The sequence below is a fragment of the Macrotis lagotis genome, chromosome 8 (assembly GCF_037893015.1).
Source record: "Macrotis lagotis isolate mMagLag1 chromosome 8, bilby.v1.9.chrom.fasta, whole genome shotgun sequence".
NCBI classification, from domain to species: Eukaryota; Metazoa; Chordata; class Mammalia; order Peramelemorphia; family Peramelidae; genus Macrotis; species Macrotis lagotis.
The window spans coordinates 86391695-86410330 of NC_133665.1; the positions used below are offsets into that span (position 1 = coordinate 86391695).

At 37.5% G+C, this 18636-nt stretch overlaps 1 protein-coding gene across 2 annotated transcripts in view; it reads left to right on the top strand.

The window, feature by feature from the left end:
- The first annotated feature begins 408 nt into the window (after positions 1-408).
- Positions 409-18636, top strand: part of FSD1L (fibronectin type III and SPRY domain containing 1 like) — a 118099-nt gene continuing 99871 nt past the window's right edge. For both annotated transcript variants that reach the window (XM_074197574.1, XM_074197575.1), the window contains exons 1-2: positions 409-523; positions 18395-18490. In XM_074197574.1, the coding sequence (XP_074053675.1) occupies positions 509-523; positions 18395-18490 (111 nt within the window). In that variant the 5' untranslated portion in view covers positions 409-508. The remainder of the gene's footprint in view (positions 524-18394; positions 18491-18636) is intronic.

Consider the following 18636-nt stretch of genomic DNA (forward strand, 5'->3'; position numbering starts at 1 on the left):
CGCTCACACAGCAGTCTGCGTGTCAGATACCTTGCCTGCATCTCCTCCTCTTCACTATGCCACCCACCCACCCTGTCGTGCCCGTGCTGGCACGGCCTGGCAGGGTCCTGGGGAAGGAAGAACCATGTGAGCACCCGCAGCGCAGCCCCTGCCGCCTCTCTCGCGCTGCGGCGGCGGCAGGATCGGGTGCGGGCTTGGCGGGCTGCCCTCCCCTCCCCGCCCCGCCTGCCCTCCCCGCCCCATCTCTTTCTCGGCCACCCTTAGTCCTCGGTCACGGTCCAGTCTCGCCCCCACCCCTCCCGCGGCCGTCGGGAGGCAGCGCGCAGGCGCCGAGGACCGCGCCCGCCCCCCGCCCAGCCGTGAGGGGCGTGTGCGCAGGCGGGGTGGGGGCAGGAGTTTGGGGCTCCGGCGGGCGGGGACGGGCCGGCGGCGCATCAGTCTCCCGGGAGACGGCGGCGGCGAGGGCGCGGCGACCTCCTGCTCTCTCCGGTGGTCGCGGGGCCTCCCCATGGATTCCCAGAAAGTGAGTGACGGGGGCGGGGAGCGGCGCCCCCTCCTCGCGCGCGGGGCTGGGCGGGGCTCGTGCGGGCCCGGGAGAGTGGGGGGGCGGGGAGGGGCCGCGTCGCCTCTTCCCCCAGGGCGGGGGGCGCGCGGGCAAGGCCCCCCACCCCCGCTCGCCCTCCGGGGCGCCGGCCCCTCCCCCTGCGATGGCCCCTTCCCCTCGGCGGGCCGGGGCGGCGGCTCCGGAGGATCCCGGGGTCCCCGAGGGGAGCGGGCCGGCCGGGCCGCCACCCTGGACCCCGCCGCGGGACCCCCCCGGTGCCCCGCGTGGGAGGCGGCTGTGTAGTCTGGAGCTCTGATTTCCCGGCTGCGGCGCGCTCCAGCCCCGGCAGGGCCGGGCGGCCCGGGTCCGAGGCGAAGCTTGTCTCCGGCCCGGTGCGTGGGGTGCAGGGCCCGGGGGCAGGTCCGGAGGCAGAGCCCGGAGGCAGGCCCGGAGGCAGGCCCGGGGGCAGAGCCCGGAGGCAGGCCCGGGGACAGGTCCGGGGGCAGAGCCCGGAGGCAGGCCCGGAGGCAGGTCCGGAGGCAGGTCCGGGGACAGGTCCGGAGGCAGGCCCGGAGGCAGGCCCGGGGACAGGTCCGGAGGCAGGCCCGGGGGCAGAGCCAGGAGGCAGGCCCGGAGGCAGCCCCCGAGGGTCGCGCCCCCCCCCCCCCCCCCCCCTGTAGGAGAACCCCGCCGTGGAGGAGGGTCAGCCTTGTCATAGTCCTCTGCTCTCCCCGGGGGGGCCAGGGCTGGAACTCTCATCATCATCATCATCATCATCTTCATGTGACACTTGTTATGCGAAACAGGCATCAGAGTGTCTCATTTGCTCCTCTTCACAAACCCAGGAGGTGGATGTACTTCATAACAAAGCGTTACTAGTACTACTGATGATGATGTCATTATAATAATAAAATAATGATGCTACCCATGATGACGATGAAGTGATTAGAATAATGATAAAATGCTAATACTACTACTGATGATGAAGTAGTTAGAATATCATAAAATACAAATACTAATACTGATGATATAATTAGAATAATAACATTTTAATACTAATACTCCTCCTGATGGTGATAGTGATTAGAATAATAAAATACTAATACTCTTCCTGCCGATGAAATAATTAGAATAATCATAAAATACAAATAATACTAATACTGATAATGATATAATTAGAATAATAAAATTTTAATACTAATACTCCTGATGATGAAGTGATTAGAATAATAATAAAATACTAATACCACTACTGATGATATCATTAAAGTAATAAAATACTACTACTATTACTGATGATGATGTAATTAGAATAATAAAATACTACCACTAATGATGAAGATGATAATTAACATTTATAAGAGCTTACTTTGTGCCAGACATGTGCTGAGCACTTTATAATTCCTATCATGATGAGGGAGGTGCCATAATGATGATGATAAGAATAGATGATACTTATATAGGGTTTTGACAGAGGAGGAAACAAGCACAGGGGAAATTAAGTGACTTGCCCAAGGTCAATCACTGGGATTGGAATTCTGGGTCTTTCTTACTTTCTGACTCCAACTGTCTCCATCATTTCTTATGTTGTGGCCAACAATTTTGGTTATTAGGAAAGTAAAGTCTAGAGTTAAAAAGGGTTTTCCTACATCATATAAATTTTGCCAGAGAAGAGATCCAGAGAAGTTAAGTGACTGGATTAAGGACAGTTTTAAGGGTAATAAGTGGCAAAGTTAGGATTTAAAATGAATCTTCTGACTACAAATTAGACACTTTTTCTTTTACAAGACGCTGCCTCTTTTAGGGAATGTCCCATCTCTCACATTGTATTTTATTAAGCATCTACCTTTAGGCTATGTAGGCACTATAATACAAGGTAAGGTAAAAATCAAAAGTCCTGCTGTCCAAGAGCTCACAAACTAATGGAGAGAGTATAACCCATAATTGTTCTTTAAATTTAGGTAGTTTAAATTCTTATCCTTATTTTAATAGATGAGGAAACTGAGGTTGGAGAAGTGAAATAACTTTTTAGTGGTAGTATACATACCAAATACCAAATGCCAAAAGCTAGGCTTAAAATTCGAATCCTTTGACTGTTAGTTCTCTGCTCCCCCCCCCCCCACCTTACTTTGTCTTTTTAATAGAAATAAATGGCATTAATTTGTACCGGACCAGGAAATCATAAGCACTCTGTTCTATTTCTAGTTCTGTCACAATCTGTGCAATCTTGGGGAAATGAGTGCACTGTTGTTACTAAATGGTTTTTAAGGTCACTTCCAATTTTAACAGCTGATAATTCTGTGATTCCTTGTACTGGAAACTAGTTTTTTTCTAAAGAAAAGTGTTCAGGGAATTACATTATAAAATGCTGATAAAAGGATATTTGAGGTTATTCTGTTGTAAGCTAAAAAGCATTGGAAAAACATGTTTAGAGATTTTCTTTTAATTTCAAGATTTGAATAAGGTAGGTATTGAGAATGTAAACATTTTAACTTGAACATTTACAATTTAAAGTACAGTTACTGCATGCTTGCAACTTCCATAAGAAATTAGGGGATATACTTTTCTGATGTCTACTTTTTATTGCTAACACTAAAGTACATTTCTAAATATTCTATTTTTTATGTTTTGGGCATTTTTATGTCATATTCAATTTTTAAACAGTATGATTTTTAAGCATAACTGTGTTTTAGTGTCATTATTGTCGTATTTTAGGTGAGAAATGTTTTGATTTAAATGACTGATTATTTTATGTGCCTTTTGTGTCATCCTACCAGTTTGGATTTAAACAAAGATGATGAGTACATCATTTCAACCTGTAGGACTTATTTTTCGAATCTCTGAAAGGAGGAATCTGAACTCAACCTCTTAAGGTCCATTCCAGCTGTAAATCTAATATTCTATAAATGGCAAAATATTAGTAATTTTTGCTTCTGAACTCTAATTGTGGTCAACCATGACCACCAGTTTATCATAGTACTTTAGTATAGAAGGATTAAATTAAACTTTCTACAATAGCAAATGAACTATTTCAAAGAAGATTCATTTTATTGTGGCATTAAAATATTTAATGTTCTTGATTTGAATCTTTTCTCATATAAATTATTATAGAATTATGTTACATTCTAAAGTTTGATATATTTTCTGTATAATCAAATATGTCAACATTTTGCAGACAGATGCATGATAGAGTGGCTATGAAGATATCGTTCTGCTCTAGAAAAGTGAGGGATTGTCAGTATTCAAGCAATTCTTTCCAGTTAAATATGTTTTTAGGAATTTAAAAAAATGAAATGTAAAGGATTAAAACAAGGATTTGATGCTAATATTCTTTTGAATTCACCTTTCATTTGGTATGGTACAATGTAGATAGGCTGTTAGACACTTTGGAAGGTGGTGTTCTGTTGTTCTTTTGTACAACCACTCCCCAAGTGAAATCTAGTCAAATTCACCTTTGCCCCCAGGTTACAGAGCCTCCTTTATATCTTTAACAAATGGTTTCCACGTAATGGAGCCAAATGAAGACCATTAAATCTAAATTGGAAGAGGATTGGAAGTTCTGACTCATGTAACTCCACTACTCTAGTTATAGGATCTGAGGCTTAACTGAAGACAGTCTTACAGTAACATGACGGCTGCTGGTCAGCAAATAGATTAGTCTGACCAGCTGCTTTTCTGTCTGAGGAAATAGTTTGGACTGTGGTGTTATGTTACAACCAACACTATTTGAAGAGAGGAGGGGAAAAAAAAGCCAATTGCTTGGGATATGTATAGCACCATGGATACAGACAACTTCAGCATTAACTTCTATACATAGTGGGATTTTGTGGAGTTTCTGGAACATTGCAGAAAATATGTTAAATATTAAGTGAATTTGTTTGATATAAAAAGCCTTTCAAGTATACTTGAGTAAATTTAAGAAAATCTTAAACAGTGAACATTGAGATACTTGAATTTGAGAATTTAGAGGATGTAGAATTTGGGAATTTGGGAATTTTTGTACAGAGACCCCTCCACATGGGGAAAGACTATTCTCTACTTTAGTAAGCTGGAAAAGCAATGTTAGGGACCAGTTGGAAGAGGGTATGCCCCTATATCCTTTTCCCTTCTCATTCCAGAAGATAGAGCATAAACTGTAACCAGGAAGAGGAAAACAGCTAACATGATAAAGTTTTTGAATGTTTTAACTAAGTATATTTTTTTTTATTTGAATCTCACAACAGTCTTATGAGATGAAATTACATACAGGTCATGTTAGCTTCATTTTACAGCTTGAGGAAATTGAGGTCACATAGCTGTTATTATTGAAGGATTCCTAAAAGTAGCAGACTGACCTGTCTCCCCTTAATAAACTCCTTTGACTCTCTGCTGTCTCCAGGATCAGATACAAAAATTCTCTGGTTTTCAAAGCCCTTTATGACCTATATATCCTCTTTCCACCTTTCCAGTCCTTTACAGTTGCTCTTGCTTTGTACTGTTTGATCCAGCCATGTACCATGAATAAAGATACTCCATCTCTTTGCTCTGGCATTTTCATGGCTGCCCTCCATGCATGGGATGTTCTCCCTCTTCATCTTGGTTTAGTGATTTCCTTGACTTTCTTTAAGTCCCAGCTAAAATCCCTTCTTTTATCGGAAATCTTTTTGTTCTCAACTTCACCCCCTTTATTGCATTTCCATTTCTTTTTTGTTTTAAGTTTTTTAATTTTATTTTCCTCAGTTACATGTAAAAACAGTTTTGACATTGGTTTTTAAAGCTTTTGAGTTCCAAATTCTCTCTTCCTCTCTCCCCATCACTTCTTACTTCCTTTTGAAAGGGCTAATTAGATAATAGGCTACCCATATGAAGTCTAAGCAAAACATGTCCAGAATAATCATGTTTCTATAAGAAATCTTTCCTAAGCCCTTTTAATTCTACTGTCTTCTCTCTGTTAATTATTTTCTATTTATAGCTTGTTTGGACATAATTGTTTGCATGTTTCCTCCCCCATTTAGATAAAGGACTGTCTTTTGCCTTTTTGTTGTATTGATAGCACTCTGTATAGTGCTTAGTAATAGATGCTTAAGAATTGTTCATTGGGGGGCCGCTAGGTGGCGCAGTGGATAAAGCACCAGCCCTGGAGTCAGGAGTACCTGGGTTCAAATCCAGCCTCAGATACTTAATAATCACCTAGCTGTGTGGCCTTGGGCAAGCCACTTAACCCCATTTGCCTTGCAAAAACCTTAAAAAAAAAAGAATTGTTCATTAACTGTCTTATTGACAGAATCTGAACCCAAATGTCTCCTTATTCCAAATCTAGTGTGATGATGTCTTCACGTTTTTTACTGAGGAGACTGAGGTCATTTGAACAATTTGAGCTTTGCAGTTTTAAAATTTTGTCTTGCTATCTTTTTTTTGTAGGGTATTTTTTTGGTGAAAGGTGAACCCTCCCCTTTGTCTTGCTATCTTAACCTTGAGTTAGTCACCTCCTGCAGACATTTGAGAAGCAAAAAGTATTATGATTTGTCTAGTACTTATACTGCCTTGAGAATGCATAAGCAAATTGGGCTGATTTTTAATAAAAAAATAATTTTAAAATTAATAACATTTAAAAAAAAATTAAATTGAGAGCAGGTAGACGAGTCAGTGAATAGATCAGCAATCTTGAAGTCAGGATGGCCTGAGTTCAAATTTGACTTCAGACACTTACTAACTGGGGTGGCTAGGTAGCAGTGGATAAAAGCATCAGGCCCTGGAGTCAGGAGTACCTGGGTTCAAATCTAGTTTCAGACACTTAATAATTACCTAGTTGTGTGGCCTTGGGCAAGCCACTTAACCCCATTTGCCTTGCAAAAAACCTAAAAACAAATACAAACAACAAACAGATACTTACTAACTGTATGACCTCAGGTAAGTCACTTTATCCTGATTGCCACACATCCAGGGCTATTTCCAGTTGTCTTGATTTATATCTGGTCACTCGACCCAGATGGTTCTGGAGGAAAAGTGAGGATTGTGACTTAGCACAGCACCCCCTCACTAAAATCCAATTCATTGAATGTGTCATGGTATCAACTCCAGATGTTATGATCTTCTTTGAAAGGAAGGGCAAAAATCTTCATCATCATCATCATTTTCTTCATCAAGCAAAATTGAGAGTAAGTAATATTTCTCTTTGCAATTTGTTCTTTCTGACTCTCCTTTTTCCTTTCACCTATCACTGCATTCTCCCTAAATCTTTTTTCCTTTAGTATCTTTGTGATGTTCACTTAAGTTACTTATTGTAAATTTATTCCCATCTTAAGCAGAATTTCCTCTTCCTTGAAAGCTGCTTGTTTGTCTCTCATACGTAAAACTGATTAAAGTTAATTCTTAGGAAAATATGAATTCTTAATAGGTGTAACTTGCTCAGAGTTAGCTGATTTCCCACAATAATTTGAGAATAGGCTTCAATTATTGGCCTCTCCAAATTTTGTTTAGTGTTTGCCCTTCTTACTATGCTTTTTTTAACCTTTTAACCTTTGCCAGTGTGAGAAAATTGGGAGATGCTTAGCAAATAACTGTCATGTTTGAGGGAATTCATGGTGAGAAACTTGACTCACAGAAATGAAGTAAAATGTATTTGGGTTAAAAATCACAAACTTAAAAAAATTTAATAGTTAATGCCAAGTATAGCTACCTTTCTGCGTGATTATAGCTGATGGTTTCATAAACATTTATGGTTACAAAATTTTTTACTTAAATTCTCATTTGAGCCTCACCACACTCCTGTGAGGTAGGAGCTGTTAGCTCCATGTACAGATAAAACAGGTGAAGAGGTTGTATCTTAATAGTGGTCACAAAGTATTTTAGGTAGGATTTGAATCTTAAGTCTTCTTGGTTCTTAAAGTGCCACACTTTAATTCTATCAAGCTACTCTGTAAAGGCTTGCACTGGCTGAATTGAGTAAGAAAAGTCCTATCTACAAAGTTTCTTTTACTTTGTCCATCTTCCTTTTCTCTTCTTAATGGTGACCTCTCTCAACTTTCAGAAACCTTAGTCTTTCAACACCTCCCTCACTTGCCAAAAAACTGGTAAAGCTTTGATATCAGTCATTTATACTTGTTGAGGCATTTGGATTACATTTTAATTAAACTTTATTTACATTAAAATTAAAGTTAACCCAACCAGGTTTTGAAATTTGAAGTCCTTTAGCTCCACTTGTGAGATAGTCCCTAGCTTAAGTGGATAGTAGAGAATAATTTTAGTTTTAGGAAGACCTGGCTTTAAAAACCTACCTCTGACACCTATTATAGACCATCAATCAGCATAACAGACAACTTGGGAAGACCTATTTATTTATTACAAGGTGCCATTTTCTTTCCTATTTCCAACGTCTTCAGACGTGGCCCCAGTTCATTTTTCTTTTGACAACATTTCCAGTTAGACTTAAAAATCTTGCCTGTTATGTATCTTTAATATCTCTTGGATCTATCTCCTCTTTACTCACCTAGCTACTACCCTGGTTCATTCTAGAGTGGTAGTCACCTCTTATCATTTTTTGCCTGAACTCTCATTAGTCTCTTCCCTGTCCAACCCATAATACCCCCAGCTGTCAGAGTGATATTCTTTTTTTTTTAATTATAAAGATTTTATTTATTTTAAGTTTTACAAGTTTTCTCTTCAGTTTGACACCACTGGTCTAAAGCACTAAAAAGTTATACCTCTTCTAGACAACTCTGTAAGATTATAAATCTTCCTTCTCCCCCCCCCCAAGGCAATTTGCCAGTCTTTACATTGTTTCCATGGTATACACTGATTCACATTGAATGTGATGAGAGAGAAATCATATCCTTAAGGAAGAAATATAAAGTATAAGAGATAGCAAGATCAGACAATAAGATATCAGTTTTTTTCCCCTAAATTATAGGTAATAGTCCTTGGTCTTTGCTCAAACTCCACAGTTCTTTCTCTGGATACAGATGGTATTCTCCATTGCAGACAGCCCCAAATTATCCCTGATTGTTGCACTGATAGAATGAGTGAATCCATCAAGGTTGATTTTTTTTAAAGGTTTTTGCAAGGCAATGGGTTTAAGTGGCTTGCCCAAGGCCACACAGCTAGGTAATTTTTTTTTTGTTCAGCTAGGTAATTTTTAAGTGTCTGAGACCGGATTTGAACCCAGGTACTCCTGACTCCAGGGCCGGTGCTTTATCCACTATGCCACCTAGCTGCCCCTTATCTTTAGAGTGATATTCTTAAAGCACAAAGTTTGACCATGTCACTCCTCTGCTCAGTTAAACTCCATTGGTTCCCTGCAGGGGTCCAGCCTCCACGGGGTCCTTGGAACCTGACAGGAGGGACAGAGTCAGGGAAATGAGTTGAGTCAACAAGTGGGTAAAGGCAGGAGCAGGTTGACTGACTGTCAGCTGCTTAGATTTATTTTTATAGTCTTAGAATCATATCAGACAAGCAAACTAAAATCATCACAATTTTCATCATTTATCATATAGTTCATATGTTACAAATTTGATCATGTAGTGGTTACAAGTGTGATTATCAGTCATGTAGTTAATTTTCTTGTCCCTGCTTAGACTGTGATGACCTCAACCTGCCTGCTGCCTAGTTTGTTGCTGTATAGTAAAGTTATTAATTAAACAAAACTTTCCTTATAATAATCTTTGATATAATTTGTTTAATGGAATGCTTTTATGTTTCTATGCCGCATATGTAATGTTTTTCGATATGCTCCCTTGACAACCTATAGTGAGGGTTGTCCACCTGTCTGTTGACTCCTTCAATAACCAATTTTCCTTTCAGCCTTTGTTGGTAGACACTATGGTTTCTATGACTTTTTATTCTTTCTCAGTAAACTAAGGCTGTTAGAGTTCACATATTGGTCACCTGTACTATTTTCTCACCATCTTTTTCATATATTCCTGTGTATGGTAAGGGAGGCAAAACTGTTAATTTCCCTGGAATTCCATCTGACCCATCTTGTATCTGGTTTCCCTGTATATATTCTGAAGTCTCCCTGGAACTCCCAGTACTGTATTTCCCAAAGATTTTATAATGTTGAAGCCTTTTGTATGCTTCAGGGAGAGTCAGTCCTGTTAAACTTGGACAGAGTTCACAATTTGTTTTATTCAAGGAATTTCTCTGAAATCCTTCCTTTATAGTCATTCCACTATTAGGATGAGTAAGTTTTGCAATCAATAATAGACCTATAAATATGGGTATACATGGAATCCCTATATATATTGAAGAAGGAAATGTTGTTCCATCAGGCAGTGTGACTGCCTTGAGTCTTCTTGCTGCAACTGTGTCAAACAACTTAGAGACCCTGGCTCCCAACAGTTCCCTATTGCCTCAGAAATAAAAAATAAGCTTCTTTGATCATTTAAAGCCTTTTCATTGATAGTGATGAACAAGGGCATTGTTACTGGGTTTTTTCCCTCTCTTAAAAAATACTATTTGTCATCTGGCTCTCTGGATAGCTCTCTGGAAGAGGGAAGGGGAGGGATATTTGAGATGACCATGGTGATATAAGAAGTAGAAAATATTAATAAAATTAATTTAAAAAAGCTAAAAATAAAGTCTTCTACTAGATTCCCTTCTAGACTTAGATTCCCTAAGATTTATTGGACAGTCTGTAAATTACTCCCTTTCATATACTCTAGCCAGACTGTTCTAGCTGCTGTTCACAAGACACTTTTTTTCTTCTCTGTGTATTTTCGTGATTGTTCCTAGTGTCTGTAATACACTTCCTCTTCTTTACTTCTTAGATCCCTTATCCTTGATCAAAGTGCAGTTCAAGTGTGCTGCCTCCTATGTAAAGCCTTCTGTATTTCTTTAGGTGCTAGTGTTTTTCCATTCCCAATTACCTAGCATTTGCTTGGGATAGAGAGAGTTAGCCTTGCAGTTAGGAAGATCTGTCACAGAGCTGTTTTTCTAACCTGGGCAAGTCACCTAACTTTTTAGTGCTTTAGACCAGTGGTGTCAAACTGAAATGGGAACCATTAAACCAGAATAAAGTTCTCTGTGGGTCACATATTAACTTAAAAAACTACACATGTTAATATATACATATATTGCATATATGTATATTAATGCATCAACATTAAAATCAGATAGCTCTGGCTATACTCAAGAGTATGTATATTTCATGTGTGTCACAGGTAGTTATTTTTATACCTCTTCTAGACAACTCTGTAAGATTATAAATTGCAGGGGCCTTGGGCAAGCCACTTAACTCCATTTACCTTGCAAAAACCTAAAAAGAAAAAAAATTATAAATTGCAGAGAAAGTGATAATCTGTATTTGTAGAGGGTTTTTTCCCCCTCTGAGAACCCCATATATCAATGAAATCACAGGTTTGGTCTCCATACCTCTTTATATTTTTGTATCTGCTTATCTGAACATGCTGTATCCCTTGATACAATGTCAGCTAATTGAGGGGGAAAAAACCAGTTCATTTTATATTTGTATCCTTATCTGCCCAGCATATAGCTCATATATAATTGATGTTTGATGTGAAAGGCCATTTTCTTTGTTAAAACAAAGAGAACAGTAAGCAGGTGTGGAGCAAAGCAGTGATGAAAGAGCACTGGATTAGCATGAAGAGATCTTTCTTCTAGTACCAAGTATGCCATTAATTAACTGTGTGACCTTCAAACGATCAACTAGGTTGTTATAAAGGAGGTCCTTTTTCAGATATAGATTGGATTAGATAACTTTTAAGATAATTTCTAACTCTTGAGATTATAATTTAGAGAATTTATGATCTCATTGATGTAGGAATTTCTTCTAAAGTAGCAAAACATCACCCTATCTTCTAAAGTAACAAAACATCACCATAAGAATGTCTGTCGTATGCAACTTTGCCTGATGCTGCCTTCTCTCAATTGCATGGAATTCCATCTAGCATGCAGGGGAATATTCCTTGGGCTCTGTTGAAATCTCAAGGACAGATGAATGACCATCTCTTATTGCTGGTACTTGCCATTTGACTAATCCATGTTCTTTTTGTTTTTTTGATCATAGGTTGCATTTGGTTGATGATATATCCCTTATACTTCTTATTTATAGCGTATTGCCTGCCATATACTTGAAAATGACTGATGATAACACATAAGAATATTGGTAATTAAAAAAGATGGGTCTTTGAAGGAGAAACTCAAGAGAGTCATTTAAAAATAAAAGGTGTTTATTATAAAAATCACAGGGCTAGACCTAGAAGGGAATTCAGAATCTATCTAGTCCAACTCATTAATTAATTGAAGAATCTGAGGTCCCTGGAGATTAAATGATTTACCAAAAGTCACATAGATAGTGTCAAAAACAGAATTTGGACCTAGCATCTTTGACTCCAGAACCAATATCTTTTCCACTATACCATACCTCCCTCCCAGGAAATCTTTGCAGATCTCTTCCATCATTTGAATCTTTGTTAGCCTCCTTTCAGTTTTTTATGCACTACATAAAATCCTAAAACATTTTATCCTAGCTATTTAAGTTAGGAGGTATCTAAGAAGTCATCTAGTACAATACCTTAATTTTAGAAAATAAGAAACTGAAGGCCCAAGAGGATTTGCCCAAATGTGGGTAGTGAGTAACTAATCTGTTATTCAAATCATGTCCTCTTGACTCCAAAGTTCGAATTCCTTCCACTGCAAACCAGCTGCTTCCCAAGTGTTCTTTATGTCAAAATTTCCCTGCCTTGCTTCTTGTTGTTTTAGAATGAAATACTGCTCATAGTTTTCCACTGTCCTTCTCTCTGTTTACAACTTCATATTTTGAGCCATCATTGCCATTGGTTGTCATCAGCAACTTTTTGTCAGTGAAGTCAAGCATTAATATGGTTTCTATGGTATTTTAAGTTCTTTTGTTCTCCTTGTTACAATTGTTCTATATCAGTTAAACTTTTATGTGAAATCATTAGTGTTTTTGAACTTACAATGGTATTGTCCAGTTGATAGGGATTTATATTCTGGGTCACTGGATGTGGATCTGACATTTGGATTACAATAACTAAGTTAAGGTTAATAAATGGATCTAAAATCTGATTTTTAGCACCCTCTTTCCCCTTTTATGCTATTCTGCCACTGTTTCTGAAGGAGGGGGAGGGCTACATACAAGACTAAGGGCTATTTTACATTTTTCTTTGTTCATGGGTTGCCATGGCCAAAGAATTCATTACTAAGAGGCTAGCCTACTGATGATGAACTTCTCCTTATTTAACTCAGCTGGTTTTTTTGGAAAACACAGGCACAGTCTGTTGCTCAGACTGTATTTGAAGCCTTTGCAGCATGATAGAAATCTGTCAGAACTTGAGCTTCCTTGGCAGAATCTTCAAATACCCAGAATCACCTAAATGCCACAGTGAGGCATCAATAGGACTATTTGCATGGCCTCTGTGGAGGCACTAAATTATCACCAAAATTCAGCTCAAAAAATGTTAATATTTGTGTACATAGGCCCTTGAAACCACATTAAGACTGTTAACAAAGTAACTTGGGTAGATTTTTCAGTATAGCAACTTGAATTTTTATACTAACTTAATGCTTACAAAACACTTTCTTCACAGTACTATGAATTCATCTTATTGTTATTATTATTATTAATCTATGAGAGGTGAAGTGACTCACCTTTCAGCCAGTAAGAATTTGATCCAGGGTTTCAATCTAAGTCTGTTCATTCCAAGTTCAGTATTCTCTCTGTCATCCTTCATTAGAGGCCTTACTGGTTGCAGCTTTCTGGAGGAGACCTGGGGAATTGCCCCAGCAAAAACTGGAGTCCTAGTTTAAGGACCTGGGGTGTTGGGAGAGGAAACCCATGTTTTATTTTTACCTCTTTTCCTAGGATGTTTTTCTGCTCAATCACATCTTCTGACAAGCTCTAGACTTTTTTTTTTTAGGGTTTTTTTAAAAGTTTTTGCAGGGCAATGGGGTTAAGTGGCTTGCCCAAGGCCACACAGCTAGGTCATTATTAAGTGTCTGACGTCGGATTTGAACCCGGGTACTCCTGACTCCAGGGCTGGTGCTCTATCCACTGTGCCACCTAGCCGCCCCAAGATCCAGACTTCTAATCCATTCCTGTCTGAGTCTGGATCTTTCTTTCATCAGAGTCAGATCCATGATACCATTTACCTCCACCTCACCCCTTAATTCAAAATACATATTTTGTGTTTGTCATATTTATAGAATGAATGATTTTTAGTTTTTTTCTTTTATGCCCTTCTTATCTGATATCTTAGAATGTCTTATCTGATGTCTTAAGATGCTCTCTTTACCTCTGATGCTATTTCTTTCTGTGATAATGAATTTTTTGGGGGCATTTTCCCCTTAAAATTTTCCTTTTTTGATAGAGGTATTTCCATATTTCTTTGAAATGGAGAATATGTAACTAAGAAGGGTCTCCTGAATAGGCATAATATAATTTCTATTTTTAAGACTTGATCTTAATTGCATGCAGTGCTTTTCCTCTGTTGTGAAATATGTAGAAATTAAATGAAATGTTAAGGAATTTTCTGAACAGCTAAAAGAGTAATTTCTGTTTTTTAAAATGTATTCTTAAAAATCTAAAAAAGGGGCGGCTAAGTGGCACAGTGGATAGAGCACCAGCCCTGGAGTCAGGAGTACCCGGGTTCAAATCTGGTCTCAGACACTTAATAATGACCTAGCTGTGTGGCCTTGGGCAAGCCACTTAACCCCATTTGCCTTGCAAAAAAAAAAACCAAAACCCAAAACCCCTTAAAAATATAAAAAAAAATAAAATGTGTTCTTTTTGTGTAGTCAGTTATTCAAATGTTGGTAGAAGAGAGGATATTTTGTATGGACAGTTATATCTGTTGGGATTATTTGTAGTACTTATCTTTTCACTGATAGTATGTTGTAACCTTTTTGAATTAGTCTAATTTCTGCTGCTATATTTTAAGTTACTTGAGAGTAAGTGATAGTTTTTATTTTTTAGCTCCCTTATCTGTTTATGCTTTGCATCTTAATGTAGGAACTCAGTGAATAAATATTGGTTGAATTGTTTCTCTAGGTTCTGGTATCAAAAAGTTACAGTAATTTAAATCCCATTCTAAGTGATAGTATTATTTAATTTATTTTGGAAGGAGGTGGGTAGACTAAGAGATATGATTAGATATGTGGTTAAATTTTCCCCCAAATCATTTTTCTTCCCACTGAACTTAAATTAGTGAAGAAGAGATATCTGCCCCATTTTCATTGTTCAACAAAAATTGAGGGGGAAAAATGGAGAATCTAAATATAGTAATGCCATAAAAAATAATTGATTCACATATATCTTGGAGCAAAATAAACATTTCATTGATGATTAGATTTAACATTTAAATATTTCTGCAAGGGGCAGCTGGGTGGCGTAGTGGATAAAGCACCAGCTGTGGAGTCAGGAGTACCTGGGTTCAAATCTGGTCTCAGACACTTAATAATTACCTAGCTGTGTGGCCTTGGGCAAGCTACTTAACCCCGTTTGCCTTGCAAAAACCAAAAAAAAATAAAAAAAACAAAAAATAAATAAATAAATAAATAGATATTTCTGCAAATCCTCTGATCTTAACTGAATTGATGTTCATTTTGGAGAAATTTACAGAATTAGAGACAAGATGATAAAGTGTATTGGTGTCATACTGAAATAGAAAAGTGGGCCACCAAACAAAAAAAAAAGATCCCTATGAAACATATATGACTTAGAAAATCACATGGTTAGATATCCCTTCATTATTAATAATAATTAATAATAATAATAATAATCAATACAATAATCAGACAGGAACTACATTTTAGTCTGGTTTAGGCTACACTCAGGAGTTTTGTGGACTTGTGTATTTGACTTCTCATATATTAGATAGAGAGCCAGTCTTTATACTTGTGACCTTGCATAAGTTGCTCAAATAAATTCTTTTAGTTTCTAAGTTGCTCTGAAGGTCCAAGCCTGCTTGGTTAGTTGAAGTCCTTGTTGTATTCCAATGAAATTAAGTCCAAGCCCTCTATTTAATCCCAAAAAACCAAAAATACTAAGAGCTTGAATTCTTTCAATAACTTAAATTGTATGTGCTTTACTTTGCTTTATATTGCTTTTCCTAATTTTAAAGTACATAGTATATAAAATTCTGTTAGTCACTCTGGCTATAAAGTCTTCCTCACCAACTGTTATTAGATTCTTCCCAAAATAAAAAAAAAGCAGTTCTCATAATTGACAAGGACATTGTATTTACTTTCATTTATTTACAATTTTCCTATATTGCTCTAAAGCTAAAACAGTTAATTTTTTTGGAAGCTTTATGTTAACTGTGTAGGGAGACATAAAGTGAAAAGTAGAAGTTTGTAAGAAAGGATAGGGAAGGATGTATGATTTACGAGCTAGTTGCAGAAATGTTACTGCCTATATGCTTTTTGAGTCAGATTCATACCAGAGTTATAGTAAATCTTTAAGTTTCTGGTTCTCATGTTAATATTAGTTGTAAAAAGATTTATTTAATAGGTTACCCAGTCTACATTCTGTTCCAGTTTTGAAAAACCATCCTGTACTTAGGAAATTGGCAAGGAGGAGATAGTTACCAGGATTGGCCTACTTCTTCAGAGAATTACTTTTTGAGTATTTGAATCTAATTATTTAATGGGGTTTGAACTAAGCTGAGTAATTTCCATTCAATTTTTTTTATTATTTATATATTAATTTATTTTTCCAACTACATGTAAGTTTTCAACAATAATTTTTTTCAAGGTTTTGAGTTCCACATTGTTCTCCTTTCTTCCCTTACCTCCCACACCCCCAGAAAGCAAGCTAATATAGGTTTTATATATATATGTTTATATATATATGTATATGACTATGTTCAACATAAATCTATATTGAACATGTTGTGAAAAAAAAGAATCAAATTGAAATAAAAAAAGAAAAAATATATATATGTAATTTAAAAAAAATTAAGATAGTAAGCTTTGGCCTACATTTAAACTCCACAGTTCTTTCTCTGAATATGGATGGTATTTTCCATCACAGGTCTTTTAGAATTGTCTTTGATTATTGTACTGCTGAAATGGACATGTTCATCATAATTGATCATTACTCAATGTTGTTATTAGTATGTTTGGTTTTGCTCACCTCACTCAGTATCCATTAGATTTTGTGGCTTTGAAACTAGCTATAATTTTTGTTATTCAGTTGTTTTAATCATGTCTGACTCTGATACCATTTTAGGGTTTTCTTGTCAAAGATACTGGAGTAGTTTGACATTTCTTTTTCCAAATCATCTTACAGAGGAGGAAGGCAAACAGGGGTTAAAGTCCCCAGGGTCAAATGGCAAGTAAATGGCTGAGGTCACATTGAACTCTGGTCTTCCTCATGCCAGAATATCGCCCCGAAATCGTAGTTCTAGACCAGGGAGGAAAAAAAAATCAGTTTGTACTTTTCAAAACACAGTTGATGGGGGTGGCTAGGTGGTTCAGTGGATAGAACACCAGCCCTGGAGTCAGGAGTACCTGAGTTCAAATCCGACCTCAGACACTTAATTACCTAGCTGTATGGCTTTGGGCAAGCCACTTAACCCCATTGCCTTGCAAAAACCTAAAACCCCCAAAACACAGTTGATGGTCAAGAACCCTGTGAGGCACATAGGGAAGATGTTATTTTAATACATGCACAGAGCTCTTCACCCCATCTCCACTTGCACTGCTAAGTCTGGTCCCCATTTTGCTGCTGCTTGTCCCTACTACATGGGGAGTGAGGTTTTTTTTTTTTTTACCATTATTGCTCACTAGTCTCCCCCCCCCCCCATTTGATAGAAGTTAGCCAGACTGAGGCATTTGCCAAGGTGATAAAGTAAGAATAGTTGGCACAAACTTGTCTCTCCTCTTCATTTCTCTCCCTTGGCACACCCCCCCCCCCCAATTTTCTGAGACTAATTAGAATTTTAAAAAATTTAGACATGTATAGAGGAAGCCCTGGGAAAATCTGTTTATTTTTAAAATAAGAAAATGCAATAAAAATTATGGTAAAATAAAAACCAGAAAGTAAAGTTGTTTGGGTTTGACTTTGCACAATCAATGTTATATATTACTCCTAGTCATTTTCGTTTCAGGTTTTGATATTATTATCCATGGATATTTATTAAATCTTTACACTTTAGTGCTATTATTTCCATTGGATCATAGTTTTAGATCTGCAAGTAGTTTTAGATCTGGCTATCTGAATGCTAGGAAACTTTTAAAAAAATAAAAATAATTGCCAGGGTTTTGCTTTTATCTTGGTTGACTTGGTACTTGCAAATGCTCTCTTTTTTTCTCTTGGAAAAGAAAACTGCAAAATTATCCTCAAATTTATTTAAAAAAATTAAGTGTAATATATATATATATATATATATATATATATGTTTATTTAAAACTTGATAATATTCAGTATCCTACCACCTTCTATTTTTTTCTCCCCTTTCTTAGTTAATGTCAATTGATAGCTTTGTCCTGATAGAACATTGGGTGTTCTGAAACATTTGAATTAATTGGACATGTCTAATCTGATAGTATAAAGTTAACTTCTAGTGGCTAAATCTGTGGCACTTTGATTTAACAGTTATTTGCTATAATTATAAGTTGCAAGTTTGATTTTAAAAATAAAAAAAAAAATTAATCCCTTCTTTAAAAGTTGAAGGATCTGGGTACATTTTGAGCAACCAGATATCTCAATTAATATTGTCTTAGGAACTGAATGCTAGCTGAATTCCATTTTTGTTAGCCATATAATTTATATGATTTATCTTTAGAGGATGATTTTTGGGGCTTGATAATTTCTTTAGTTAAAATATTATAGTTAAAATATTATAAGACTTAACTACTTTATTCAGGGTGTGGTTTTGTTTTTTATTCTAGGAAGCGCTACAAAGAATTATCACAACTCTGGCAAGCAAAAATGATGAAATTCAGAATTTTATCGATACTCTAAATCATACACTAAAAGGAGTTCAGGTACGAGGCAATTAAAAATTACAAATATGGCACAAAATGAGTGACAGTTATATCAGATTAACATATAGTTAACTCTAGATTTTATTAAGACTATTTTATTATTTTATTATTTTTATTTTTTATTTTATTATTAAGTTCTGCTTAGT